General features: G+C 41.5%; 1 protein-coding gene across 16 annotated transcripts in view; it reads left to right on the plus strand.

Moving 5' to 3' along the window:
* Positions 1-4,657: 4,657 nt before the first annotated feature.
* Positions 4,658-12,901, plus strand: part of PHF21B (PHD finger protein 21B) — a 206,892-nt gene continuing 198,648 nt past the window's right edge. For 2 of the 16 annotated variants that reach the window (XM_037914563.2, XM_037914552.2), the window contains exons 1-3: positions 4,670-5,222; positions 5,795-5,827; positions 6,110-6,175. In XM_037914563.2, coding sequence (XP_037770491.1) covers positions 5,169-5,222; positions 5,795-5,827; positions 6,110-6,175 — 153 coding nt within the window. In that variant the 5' untranslated portion in view covers positions 4,670-5,168. Of the gene's footprint in view, positions 5,223-5,794; positions 5,828-6,109; positions 6,176-12,901 lie in introns of all 16 variants that reach the window. The other 14 variants (XM_043537846.1, XM_037914592.2, XM_037914548.2 and 11 more) reach the window with 14 other exon arrangements.

Here is a 12,901-nt window from a genome sequence, read left to right on the forward strand (position 1 = left end):
TTTCTGCTCACAGTGTCAAACACTTGTTACACAAAAGACAAGAGAAATACAGCTGGAGACATGTATCCACTATATACTTAATTTTGCACATAAGCACGCAAAACTTTCAGTGACAGACACATTACATTTACTGCACATAGGGATGTGCCAGGACACTTTTAGCAAGTCTTGCACTGACTACCTTGCATGCCTGAGGTGGTCCAAAATGGTGTCCTCCATGCAACACGACCTTGCATGTACGGTATCTGCAAGGTCATGTTGTGCGGAGGACGCCACTTTGTTCTACAAAATGGTGTTCTTCATGGCAGCCAGATGGAATCATCCTGCAGGCTGCCTGTTGAACAATGCACAGCTGATTGGGCATGCACAGATGGCATGTCACTGATTGCACAATATTGTAATTGTATACTTAAAATATATACTGTATGCAAAAGTACACATCAAGGCTCTATGAACCTGAACTGCACTGTGAGAAAGGGAGGAGCTCATGTGGGGGATCTCTGGGAGTCTTATTCCTACAGAAGCCAGGAGCAGTGATAATACCTCCAAGGGTGGTAAGTGTGCTTACCTATGGGATATGCGACACTTGATGGGACAGCATGTGCTTCTCTCAGTGCTACAATACATCAGTTAGCTGGTGCTCAGGAGGAGCAGAGCTATAACCATTCCCCACTGAGTTTAGGCATACCTCTGTGGAGCACTGCCAGCAGTGTTAGCTAGTCTCCCTTCCCCCTTGCACTCCCTAGCCAAATTATGGCTTCCCCTCTATACAAGAACACAGATGAAATGGGGCTCACTGTGACTCTTTTCCCTCTGGTAACAGCCATTATACATCCATAATTTTGCCACCAAGATTTCATCATGCTGGAGTAAATTCCATAAAGCTGTTAAAGGTTTTACAGATAGCAATAGAAAATTATTGCTGAAATATGTTTGGCGGATTAATATATTTTACACAATTGCCTATAAAACATATAGAACGGTATCAACAGATGAATAGCAATGAACTTCATTATGTTTAGTGCTTTATATTGATGTTTCCTGGATATTGTAATCTGTGACCCATCATTGCACTGTGCACATATAAGCCAATTCTTGCATGGCAAAGATACCGAGGTAAACTTCCAAGCTATATTCCTATAGTCATCTCACTGGTGTGGTAGGGATAAAATAATAACATAACTCCTTGCAGGACATTTTATAAAGGTTTACATTTGCACAGTTTTGGGGGACCCTCCAACATTCTCAAAACTTTCTGAAATAACAAAAGTTAGGCAAAATGCAACTACCAATTTTAGTAGTTGGATGGAAGAATAATAATTTTACAATACTATGCATGCTTTTTATAACAACACAAAACTCCGATTGGAAGCAGTCAGCAGACTAGCAATAGAGTCGTGAGTAATAAATACATAAACCAGGCTTCAATAAATATAACTCAGTCAATCGTTAGATTTTTTAAAATTTTATTTATTTGTATTACCATAGTACATAGGAGCCCCAGTCTTGGACCAGGAACCCATTGTGGTAGATGCTGTACAAATGTAGAAAAAGACTGTCCAGTTTAGGGCCTGATTCTGATCTCTCATCAGTTTTACACTAGTATGACAATTGATTTCAATGGAGTTACTTCAGATTTACAAAGATTTTAGGCCTCTATCTTGTAAATGCTTACTCATAAGAGTAACTTCAAATCTGTGAATAGACTCATTCAGGTCAATAGGATTCCCTGCATGCATAACCCAAAGTTACTCATGTGGTTTCAGGGTCTGAGCTTTACTGGGAATAACCAGCAAACCTTTACTTTTGCTGGGCCATGATCTTGCAAATACTTGTGCACATATGTAACTGTGTTTCTAGGAGTAGTACCATTAACTTACATTCATAAAGTGTTCCATGTGCGTAAGTGTTTGCACAGGATTGGTCTCTTAGTCCTTATTCTTGTGAGTAAGGGCTGTAAAACCAAGTCCATATGACATAAAGTAGTTGGACTTTACTGTTTACCTTGACCTTTTAGGTCACCTACTAGTTATCATGAAATCTAATAAATTCTGTTACAAGTTGAGTTTATGAAAAAGTAGTTAGAGAAATCAGCAAGTAGTTGAAGTCTAACTATTTAGATTGTTTAAATAAGATTTTATTAAGTCTAATATTTATTAATATAATATTTTCATTTAAAAACCCATGATATAACAAAAAACAACCGCCATTATATACACACTACTAAAACATTGTATTTATTTGGATTTAAACATTTCTGTGCAATGTTTACAATCCAAACACAGAAACCGTGCTCTAGTTAAAGAGCACCAGAAAGTGATACTGACTAGTCTGTTTTCATTGTTCAAACCAAACGTCCAAAAAAAGTGAACAAATGGTGAAAAGTAAATTAGATTTTTTTAATTTGGTCAATTTCAATAAGGAATATGTTGATAGTAACACAAATAAGGATTTTTAAAATAAACATATATCATGATTCTAGTGTTTCCAATAGCTAAGGTTGAAACAAGCTTTTAATTTTATGTCTGCTTAAGACACCTCATTCATAATTGTGCCAAACCAAGAACAAGACACCTTGAATTTCACAGACATGACCTTATGTCAGGGTAGGATAGAATATTTCTGGAAAGTCTAATGGAACTTGGCAAGATTTTTCTTTTCTTAACAGCTTAGATACTTCAGGTTTGATTTAGTAGGTTTGTCTTGGTAGGTATTGGTGTCTTTATTTGGGGAGAAAGATTTCTATAGTTGTTAAAACTTTTATGTCCAAGCACAGCTGGAGCACTGTGGTGTTCTGCCAGTTTCTGTACGTTAGGTTAGTATCAATAAGATTGCAGATTGAAATGACTATCAGGATGAGAGTATTTATCAGGTACTAGTATTGAACTCATTAACGTAGAGGCTGACCACTTAATTAGGTATTTTCTTAATTTTGAGAGTCAGAGATAAAATTATCCTGAGCTTTGTTTGTGGTTTTCAATGTCACTAAGGCTTGTCCATACACAGAAGTTGCACTGGTTTGCCCAAAGAGGAGGTGATGTACTGATTTAGTTAAACTGGTGCAGTTCTGATTATGATCTCTCTTACATTCATTTAGGCTTTATCTACACTAGCACTTTTGTCAGCAAAACTTTTGTTGGTTGGGGATGTGGAAAAAACCACCCCCGACTGACATAAGTTTCACCGACAAAAGCGCTGGTGTGGACAGCGCTATGTTGGCTGGAGAGAGTCTCCCGCCAACGTAGCTACCACCGCTCGTTGGGGGTGGTTTAATTATGCTGATGGAAGAGCTCTCTTCCGCTGGCATAGGACGGCTACACAGGAGACCTTACAGCAGCGCCACTGCAGCAGTACAGCAGTGTAGACATAATCTTAGACTTGCCACTGTTATTTAACAAGCTGAGGGCTTGTCTACACTTCAAATGCTACAGAGGTGCAGTTGCACCTCTATAGCGCTTCAGTGTAGACACTACCTACGCTGTTGGGAGAAGTTCTCCCATCATCCTGGATAATCCATCTCCCCAAGAGATAGAAGCTAGGTTGATCAAAGAATTCTTCCATCGACTTAGTACTCTCTCTAAATGGAGATTTAGGTTGGCTTATGTCACTATGTCACTAAGGCATGTGGATGTTCTTATGGAGACCATCCCTAAGTTTCTATACTCACACAAATCACTACATCATGTCACCTTTAGTTAAACCAGTGCAAGGTGTGCATAGGACAAGTTTCTGGCTGTTGTCAAGGTGATGATACACATGCAGAGCAGAAGGTTGGTTGGGTCATGGTTACTGTGCGTTTCCATACACTTCAATTTTTATTTATTTATTTTTTGAATACAGGGGGACTTAATCTCAACCTTCAAAGTTAGGTTGTGTATGTTTGGAGAAGGCCACCTTATTTTCAAAACCTCCCTCACCCCAGTGACAGCAACTTTTTAAACCTTAACTCCAGATTAACCCGTGTGTTTGTGTGTGTGTTAACAAAATATGTAAGAAACCAGTTTCTAGCCTGTTTAAATTGAGCAAGGTAAAAAACGACCTTGTTGCCATCAGTGGCTGGCAGGTAATTAAACATCTTGGAGCAGGAATGCTGGAAAGCAGCGAGAGAAGAGGAAAGGGAGGCAAGCGAGTGGAGCAAAGGCAGAAGAATCCAAGTGAGTGTCGGGGAAAGGTAAGGACAGAGGGAAGGCGAAAGAGGACAGGATGAAAGCCCGTGTGTGAGAGAGAGAGAGAGAGAGAGAGAAACTTGCCCCCTCCCCAGCCTGTGTTGCGTTGGGACGATCTAATACTCCCCGCCCCTCGCCCCCAGTTCCAGGCCGGGCAAGAGCAGCCCCGCGGCCGCGGTGAGAGGCACCAGTAGCCCCTTGCCTTGCCCCGCAGCCCCACGCGTGCTTGACAGCCGGGGAGCCCGCGGCCCTGGCACCCGGAGAGGCAGCGGGAGGCGGGGCACGGCCCGGCCCAAGCCCCCCACGCCCGGGGGCTCGCGCTGCCCTCTCTCCCCGCCACGGACTTTGTTGTTCCCTCGCCCACCGCGGCGGCCGCGCGGCGCATGCGCCAGACGAGGCGCTTCCAAGTCCCTTTTCCTCCCCCCCCGCCCCCTTTGCTCCATCCGGGCACTTCCGAATTAGCATTGACAGCCGTGGCACAACTTTTCCCGAGGCAAAGTGAAATCAAGGCGCGCACTCTGAGGAAAATATAGTCCCTGCCGTTTTAAGTCCCCCCCTCGTCCCCTCCGGAGGGGCGGGCGCGCTGCGGGAGGCGGCGACTCGGCTCCTGGGCGGAGCGGGGGCCGCCTGGGGCCCCCGGGCGCAGCGCTGACGGGGGGGGGCTGGGGCGGAGTCCCCCCCCCTAGTTTGGCGGAAAGTGAGTGATGAGTCTGTGTCCCTAGCAAAGAGGCAAAGAACTTGCTGTGCAGCCTGAGTAGTTGTTTCTTTCGATTCTTGTTGTGGCTTTTTTTTCTTTTTTTTTCTTTTCTTTTAAATTGCGCTGCTCGGGGTGGGCTTGCCTGAGGGGAGGGGGGGTTGGTTGGTGGCTGCGGAGGAAAAACCAAACCCCCCCCCCCCACACTCCTCCTCCTCCTCCTCCTCCCCGAGAGCCAACGGAACAAAAACAAAAGAAACTTCGCCGGGCTCCGAAAGTGGCAGCAAAGTGCCTGGCAAGTTGCGGGGATGGAGCTACAGAGCTTGCAAGAGGCGTTAAAAGTGGAAATCCAGTGTCACCAGGTAACGCCGCGAGCCCGCGCGGCCGGCCCCGGGGTGCGCGAGCGGGCGGCTGCCCTGGGGGGGGGGGGGATAGGGGAGGGGGTGCGGGCGACCCGCAGGGAGCCAGCCTCGCAGGCTGAGCCAGGCGCGTTTGCTCCTTGTCGCAGGGTCTATCGATCAGGGGAGGGGGGCTGGGAGTGCGAGTGAAGAGGGGGGAGGCTGGAGCTGAGCCTGGGGGAGCCGGCGAGAGGTGCCCCCCCCGCCGCCCCCCCCCGGATCCCCTTCGGAATATCGAACACTTTGCAAAAGTAGTTTGGGAGACTGTTCGGCTGAGTTGTGTGTGTGTGTTGTGGAGAATCGGAGTTAACATTGCGGTTGGTGCTTGTATGTGTGTGTGTTGGAGAGATTAGGACGAGACTTGAATATTTATGAGCTTTGCTTGAAACTGACTCGCAGTGTTTACTTGCCTCTTTGTTCCTTACCCCCCTCCCTTCCCCTTCCCCCCACACACACACACATACACATTTTAAAAAAATCCATTAAACTTGGAACAGTTTCTAATTCCTCCTTTTTTGGGGTGGTTTTTTTTATAGAAACTAGTTGCACAGATGAAGCAAGATCCACAGGTAAATGCAGATCCTTTTTTCCTCTTCTTCAGTATTTTATCTCTGCTGTAATAAGCGCAGTTGTGCCGGGACAGCAGGATGAGAAACTTTATCAGTAAGAGATCTGATTTTGTAGTCTTCACTGAGCTTTTTGACTAAAGAGGGTGTTTATGTGTGTGTGCATGCTTTTGTACGGCGTTGATGAAACGGTTTTGCCTTTGAACAATGTCTAATCTCAAGTTTATTCATGACGGGTTAGTTTACACTTTGCCTTTAATATGCATTTTATTGCCATTTTTGCAGAACGGTGATCTTAAGAAACAAATCCATGAAAGGCAATCAAGAATAGCAGCTCTTAATGAAAAACAAGTAAGGAATAGATCGATTCAGTTCTGTTTCCCCCCCCCCCCATGCACTTTCTAAACATCCTAAAAGTGGCTGCGTTCGCTGAAAAATACCGAGAGCAGAGAATAAAATATCCATTTTCCTAAGTCTACAGTGAGAAAATGTATATTTTCAAAACGAGATCCGTTTCTTAGATCCCTTGCCTGGGGTGGGGGTTATAATAATAGTAAAAGGATAAGCAGTAGTTAAAACGTAAAAAAAAAATAATAAAAAAAAATGAGGCGTCCATTTTGAGTTGGTCGACATGTTTTAGGAATATGGAAAATTCTCCTGTCTTGGGCTACTTTGTGCACTTCCGTGCAATGTGCTGAGCAAGAGAGTTGGGAACAAGGAGACTGGAGCCCAGGTCGGAGCCATTTCTGGTCTCAATTGCAAAACTGATTTTTATTGATCACTTTTTTTGCACTTGTCTTTCTCTTCCCTTGGTCTGATCTGACGTGTTAGCTTTGGATTTGAGTTCACTTAGGCACTTTCACTTTTTAAAAAAATAACCTGTTCCAGTTATAGGAAAATCTGAGGAGGGGAAACAAAACAAAATAGAAACCTTCCTCTCCCTTCCCCCCTCAGAAAACTTTTATTTTTTGTTTTGTTATACACAAGTGACCCCTGTGTATAGTGCAATGTTTGACACCTCCTCAGCTCCTAATCCTCTTTCAGGATGAAAGAAAGTTCTCTATTGTGAGTTTGTTTGGGTTAGATCAGCTGATGGCGAGGAGCTGTGATTGTTAGGTTTCAGCACCACGATCAGATGCCATTGAACACTCCGCAACCCCATGTTTCCTCTGCGCTTTGCAAACGCTGCACACGCACACACACACACACACACAACGACCCACTCCCTTGCCCCCCGCCCCTTCCACTTTCAGTACTTCTAATGCTTAAACCAAGCAGCGGCAGCAGCAGCTTGCAAAGCGAGTCCATGATCTGCCGGATTGAGTCACCATAGCAAATAACTTTCACCGTTCCACCTCCCCCCATCACAACTCCCCACCCCCCACTCTGCAGGATCATGCAGCTTTCCAAAAGCCCCTTTGGCAGCTAGATCCTGCTCCATCACCCCTCTCCTTCCCCCTGGCTGAATCGATCGCGATTCCTTCGGAATGCAGCAGCTCTTTCAGCACCAAAACTTGGAACAGCGCCTTTGGGTTTTTTTTCCCCCTCTCACAAAACAAAAAATCTTCCACCCTAGGAAAGAAACCTCGAGATTTGTAATATTCCTGGGGGAAAGAGAAGGAATTGTGTGTGTGTGTATGTGTGTGTGTGGAGTTGTGGTTCAAGTTGAAAAGTGATCCGTGCATATTTAATACGTGCTCATAGAATGCATGCATGGATGGTGGTGATTATATGCAACCCTTTTCCGCCCAGTTTATTGTAATCAGAATTTGTCAGCACTCTCAATTTGGTAGTGGAAGCTTCCATTTTGTGAAGAAGGGGTGTTGGTTTCTTCCTAACATGGAGAAAAGTCTGCAGAGTTTGAAGGTGGGGGATGGGGCCCCATTCATGCTGAACATTACCATTTTGATTGCTTTGATGCCATTTTTGGAGGGGGAGGGGATAGACTACCCTATTCAGCCTAGCACAAAGATGTTTAATCACTGTATAGAATCAAATCAGATACTTTATTTTTTAAAGCAAATCTGACACTACATGATAGCTAAGGGCTGTTAGTCCTTTTATGCTGTGTAAAACAGCAAGTTGTTGACTCTAACACTACTAGGCTGAGCAGAGGATTTTTTTAAAACAAGGTAACAGCCTTTACTGCAACAATGCATCTTTATGTGTTCTTTCTTCAATGTGGAAATAGTTTTACTGGTTAAGTGGTATTTAGAACATACATTAGATCGTGTTTTGTGTATTGTAGCAACTATTTCAAGGCTGTTTAAATTTTTATGATGATAGTAAATGAGAAGCTATTTATTATGTGACATGCTGGAATTTAGATAAGGCAGAGAGAGATATCTGAAAATACAATTTGAACATTCTGATGCAGCTGGGTGTAGAATATTGTCACCCATCTTACACAACATTTTCTTTGAATCCCAAACTAACTAGTAAACAAGGGTTACATGTTATCTTTTTAACTCCCACTACCCACCCTATTTTCTAAAAATCCCTGTAAAGTGCAAAGTAAATAAAAATAAACGTCAGAAAACAGTAAATATTGGCCTAGTGATTTAAACTAGTATTTTTGTACAAAAGTCGACAGTATTATATTTCTTCTGCTTGTTTTGATGTTCTATGCAACAAGATAGATAGGGTCTAGGTGGTGATTTAGTATGCTCTTGCTCCAGACTGCCACCTCTGGAGGCCTGGTTTGAATCTTTCTTAAGTCACAAATGAAATGAGTTTGGAGGGCTCAGCCTTTGACCATGTCACAAAAATATTATGTAACTTTGCAGATTTTGGTATGATTAGCAATTTCTCCTTAGAAAGTGTCCATCACTGAATTATCAGGTGCTACAGGGTATGATAGAGGTATCTTTAACATTAGTGTAATAGGTGTTTGTCCAATCATGGATCTGTTATTGATTTCAGCCTCTTGCTTGCATGAGTACAACGCCCTTCCCCCCTGCTGCTATACATTTAAATAAACCTTATGAAGCTTGGAGGGGCAGTAGTGATTGTTTCAGTATATACTTTTGAAAACAGTGGGTTTTTAATTTCTTTTCAAACCAGTTGTAGATTTGTTTAGGCACAACTGATTTAGAACATGATAATTCTGGACTTTATTGTGCATGTACTAAATACAAAAGATATTAAGATTACATTTCAGTTAAAATGCACATGTGGATGGTGAAATAGACAGTAAAATGAATAGATGATCACACTAACTACATCTGTTTAAAAATATAACAGTGGGGAGTAGTATCTTTCACTGCCCCAGTCATCAGTTTCCCTTCTGAGCCATTGGAATTTATTGCAACATTTACTTTTTTTTTTTTTTTCAATTAAAAATAAGAACACAGACAAAGTATCCAGACGGATTCAAGTATTTGGGTATGGGTTCAAATGTGCAAAATATAGATTTATGCAAGAAATTGGATTTCAATTTACAACCAAATTAAATTCCTGTATAGTCATCCAGTATTTCTCCTACATTGTCAATGTACAGGAATATGGAATGAAATGTACTTTATAATATTTATTTGAAAATGTTGGGAAAATATTAAAGATGGGGTTTTTTTTAGTGTCACTTAAATCGATACTTAAATTTACCTCTTGCTCAGAAAGGCAAAGTTAGACTTTTCTTACATTAAGTCTACCTGCACATTTTGTACACTATAGTTTTGATGAATTGTAATACCATTTGAGAGTAGGGTACCTCTTCTTTAACAAGATATGATGTGTGAAGACTCCATTAGTTGGTCCAGTGGTTTTACACCTTGAATCCACATCACATGCAGAGCAGCAGTAACGTTTTTATCTAAATTGTCAAGCAATAAGAATTTTGATGTAAATAAAAGAGTAATCATAAGAACCAGGTTTGTTCTTTAAAAGCATGTTTGAGGTACTCTGCTACACATATTTTTGTGCGTTCTGTTTGGCCATGAAGTCAATATGCTGTTTTTAAAAAAAATTACTTCTTAATAACAACACTTAACTGATTAAAAACCAAAGCAAAAACCCAAATCACAAGTTAAACTGTTTCTGACATCAGCATTGGGTGGTAAACCAGGTCTTGGAAAATTAGCAGTAAGGATGTGAAGACTGCTATATTTTTAACTGTGATGAACTCTGAATTCAAACAGCCTGTCCTGGAGCACAGCAGTAAAAATATGTCTTCCTGAAAGACATTATGTGTATACCATTCACTTGTGCATTGCCTCATTTCTTTACCATAATTTACTATCTACATAGAAAATCAACATTAGTCTCAAAGAGGATGTCCCACGGTGGGGTTATTGCTGGTTTGTCTTTTTGTAGTGCATATCTGAAATTAAATCATTGACTGTATTTTGCCATTGGTGACCCCGTCAAAATATCTTCATGGGATGTGTTAGACTTTGTAAAATTAGTGTGCACTTCTTAAGCACAGGGAGTTTGTTGGAGACTCTTCCGTTCAAGATGTCGGCTTTACGTATGTTGTGTCTATCTTTCAGAGGGGTGTTTTTTGATATAGTGAAATCCAAGCTGTGCTATGCCTGAAAATGGCAGCATTGTTTACACATGTTAAAGGGGAAATTATTGACATTTGCTAAAGCTCAGTATTTCATATGGTTGGGTACTTTCAAAATTGTTGAAATAAAATAGAGGTTACAAGTGTCAATGAAAACAGAGATAAGACCTGAACGGGGTTTCCAAATTAAGTAGAACCAAGGTCAAATTCTGCTCACAGAAAGATAGACTCAGAGAGAGAGAGGGAGAACTCTAAACTTATTTTGGTGGCAGTAGGATCCATTTGGATCTAAGGGCCCTATCCAATGCTCATTGAAGTGAATAGAGATTATTTTTTATTTACTTGTATTGAAGTAGCACCTAGGAGCCCTAGTCATGGACCAGGAGCCCACTGTGCTAGGTGCTGCAAAAACAGAACAAAAAGACAGTCTCTGCTCCAGTATTCCTGTTGGATCATGGCTTTGGATCAGGCTCTAAATTGGTGATGAATCTTGAAGTGGAATTTTAAACTTTCCAGTTACGCGTTGAATCTTTAAAATGCAGACACAAGAAGTAATTTAAATGTGGGCTTGACTTTGCAGTCCTTCTGTACACAGAGCTTCTATTGACTTCACTGGGACTTCTGAACAAATGGAAAATCAAGTGAAGTTATTGGATATAAGTGAAGATTAGTTCTGGGCTGGTAATTTAGAAAGCTATAGTTCCTCATGTTTTCCTACAATCTGCTAGTAATTTATTGGTTGCTTTGCTATCTGAGTAAAAAATGACAAATTTACCATCCGCTCCTTGGAGAGGAAATTTGGGAATATAGTTTATGTAAAGGCAATCCTAGCATTCTTCTTTATGCTTTCAATAAAGTTATATGAGATTAGGTGCCCATATTGGGGGAGGGGAGGAAAGGTTGTAAAAAGCATTTTCACAGAGTTTGAAGCACAGCACAAACATACTTGTGGCTTTCTGCTTTGCGTTTGATTTGCCCTTATAAAAACCACTGAAATTGCCAACCCTGAATGTAAACATAGTGCTGAAGGGGATTTTGATCAACATTTGCTTAGTGGCAGTCTGATTGGCAGGTGAAATGTGGTCTTATTCTAGCATTTTTCTTTTACTGTACACTATTCCATACATGTACAGTACATCACTTGGCAGTGCTAAGGGTTGAAAAGTGAATGTAACGTACATTCTAACCATTTAAAAGAGTACACTTTGATATTTTAGCCACTTAAAACACCTGCTGTCAGAACAGTACAATTGATTTCAATTAACTTTGAATTTCTTCAATAAGATGACTCTTATAATAACTCCAGTAATCCCATGATGCCTCATTAGAGGAGCTGGCTATGATGATTATCCCTGTGATTTAACAATTTTTTTTCCTTCTAATGCCTTTGTCTATTCAGAAAAAGGAATTATAGTAACAATACCTTTTTATTTCACATGTAGTCTTACACTAAAGGTACTTGCTACCTGTTACATGTTGTATAATATCTAATTGTACTGCAGCAAGATATTTGTTCTTAAATATCTGATGCTTTGATAGCAAACATATCAGAGAAACTTTTGTTGTATGTGTGGAATGTATTTTGTAGGTACCCTGTGTCACAGAGTTAGAAAGTTTTCAGAGTAGCAGCCATTAGTCTGTATCTGCAAAAAGAAAAGGAGTACTTGTGGCACCTTAGGTCTACGCTGGGGGGGGGGGGATCGATCTAAGATACGCAGCTTCAGCTACGAGAATAGCGTAGCTGAAGTCGACGTATCTTAGATTGACTTAGAAGCACTTACTTCGCGTCCTTGTGGTGCGGGATTGATGGCCACCGATAGACTAGACGCGGTAAATCGATCCCCGATAGATCGATCAGTACCCGCCGATCCGGCGAGTAGTGTAGACGCGGCCTTAGAAACTAACAAATTTATTTGAGCATAAGCTTTTGTGAGCTACAGCTCACTTCATCGGATGCAGTGAGCTGTAGCTCACAAAAGCTTATGTTCAAATAAATTTGTTAGTCTCTAGGTGCCACAAGCACTCCTTTTCTTTTTAGAGTTAGAAAGTGTTAGGTATGTATGCACAGCTGAAAAAGGCCATGCTCCCCCTCACTCTTTTCACAGAAGTTTCATTAGTGGGCCAGATCCTCAGTTCATCCAGATCAGTGTGGCTTCAATGGAGCTATGCCAGTTTACTCCAGCTGGGGATCTGGCCTGTTGACTTCAATGGGAATTCTGCTTGCGGTGACAAAGTAGAATATGGCCCTGTCTCTCCATAGTATGAGACTGGGGAAAGGGTTTTGTAGGTTAATATGAAATCACATTTCCAGTGGGACAGTGCATCATTCTAAACACTTTTTTGTTCAAGTTGAGGAAACCATTTCTCATCTCATTCCATTTGATTTTTTTCAGTTGAAAGCTACAAAGGTACATAAAACCACATTAATACAGAGTTACTTTTAAATGTTTTTATCTTTGCTTTCCTCTTTATGGTAAAGATAACATATACACTGATTATAAAATGATACACTTCCCCCCTCCCTGCAAAATCTGAGGCATCAACACAATTTCTAATCAATAGAGTTAAAGGGT

This window comes from Chelonia mydas, chromosome 1, assembly GCF_015237465.2.
Source record: "Chelonia mydas isolate rCheMyd1 chromosome 1, rCheMyd1.pri.v2, whole genome shotgun sequence".
Lineage (NCBI taxonomy): Eukaryota > Metazoa > Chordata > Testudines > Cheloniidae > Chelonia > Chelonia mydas.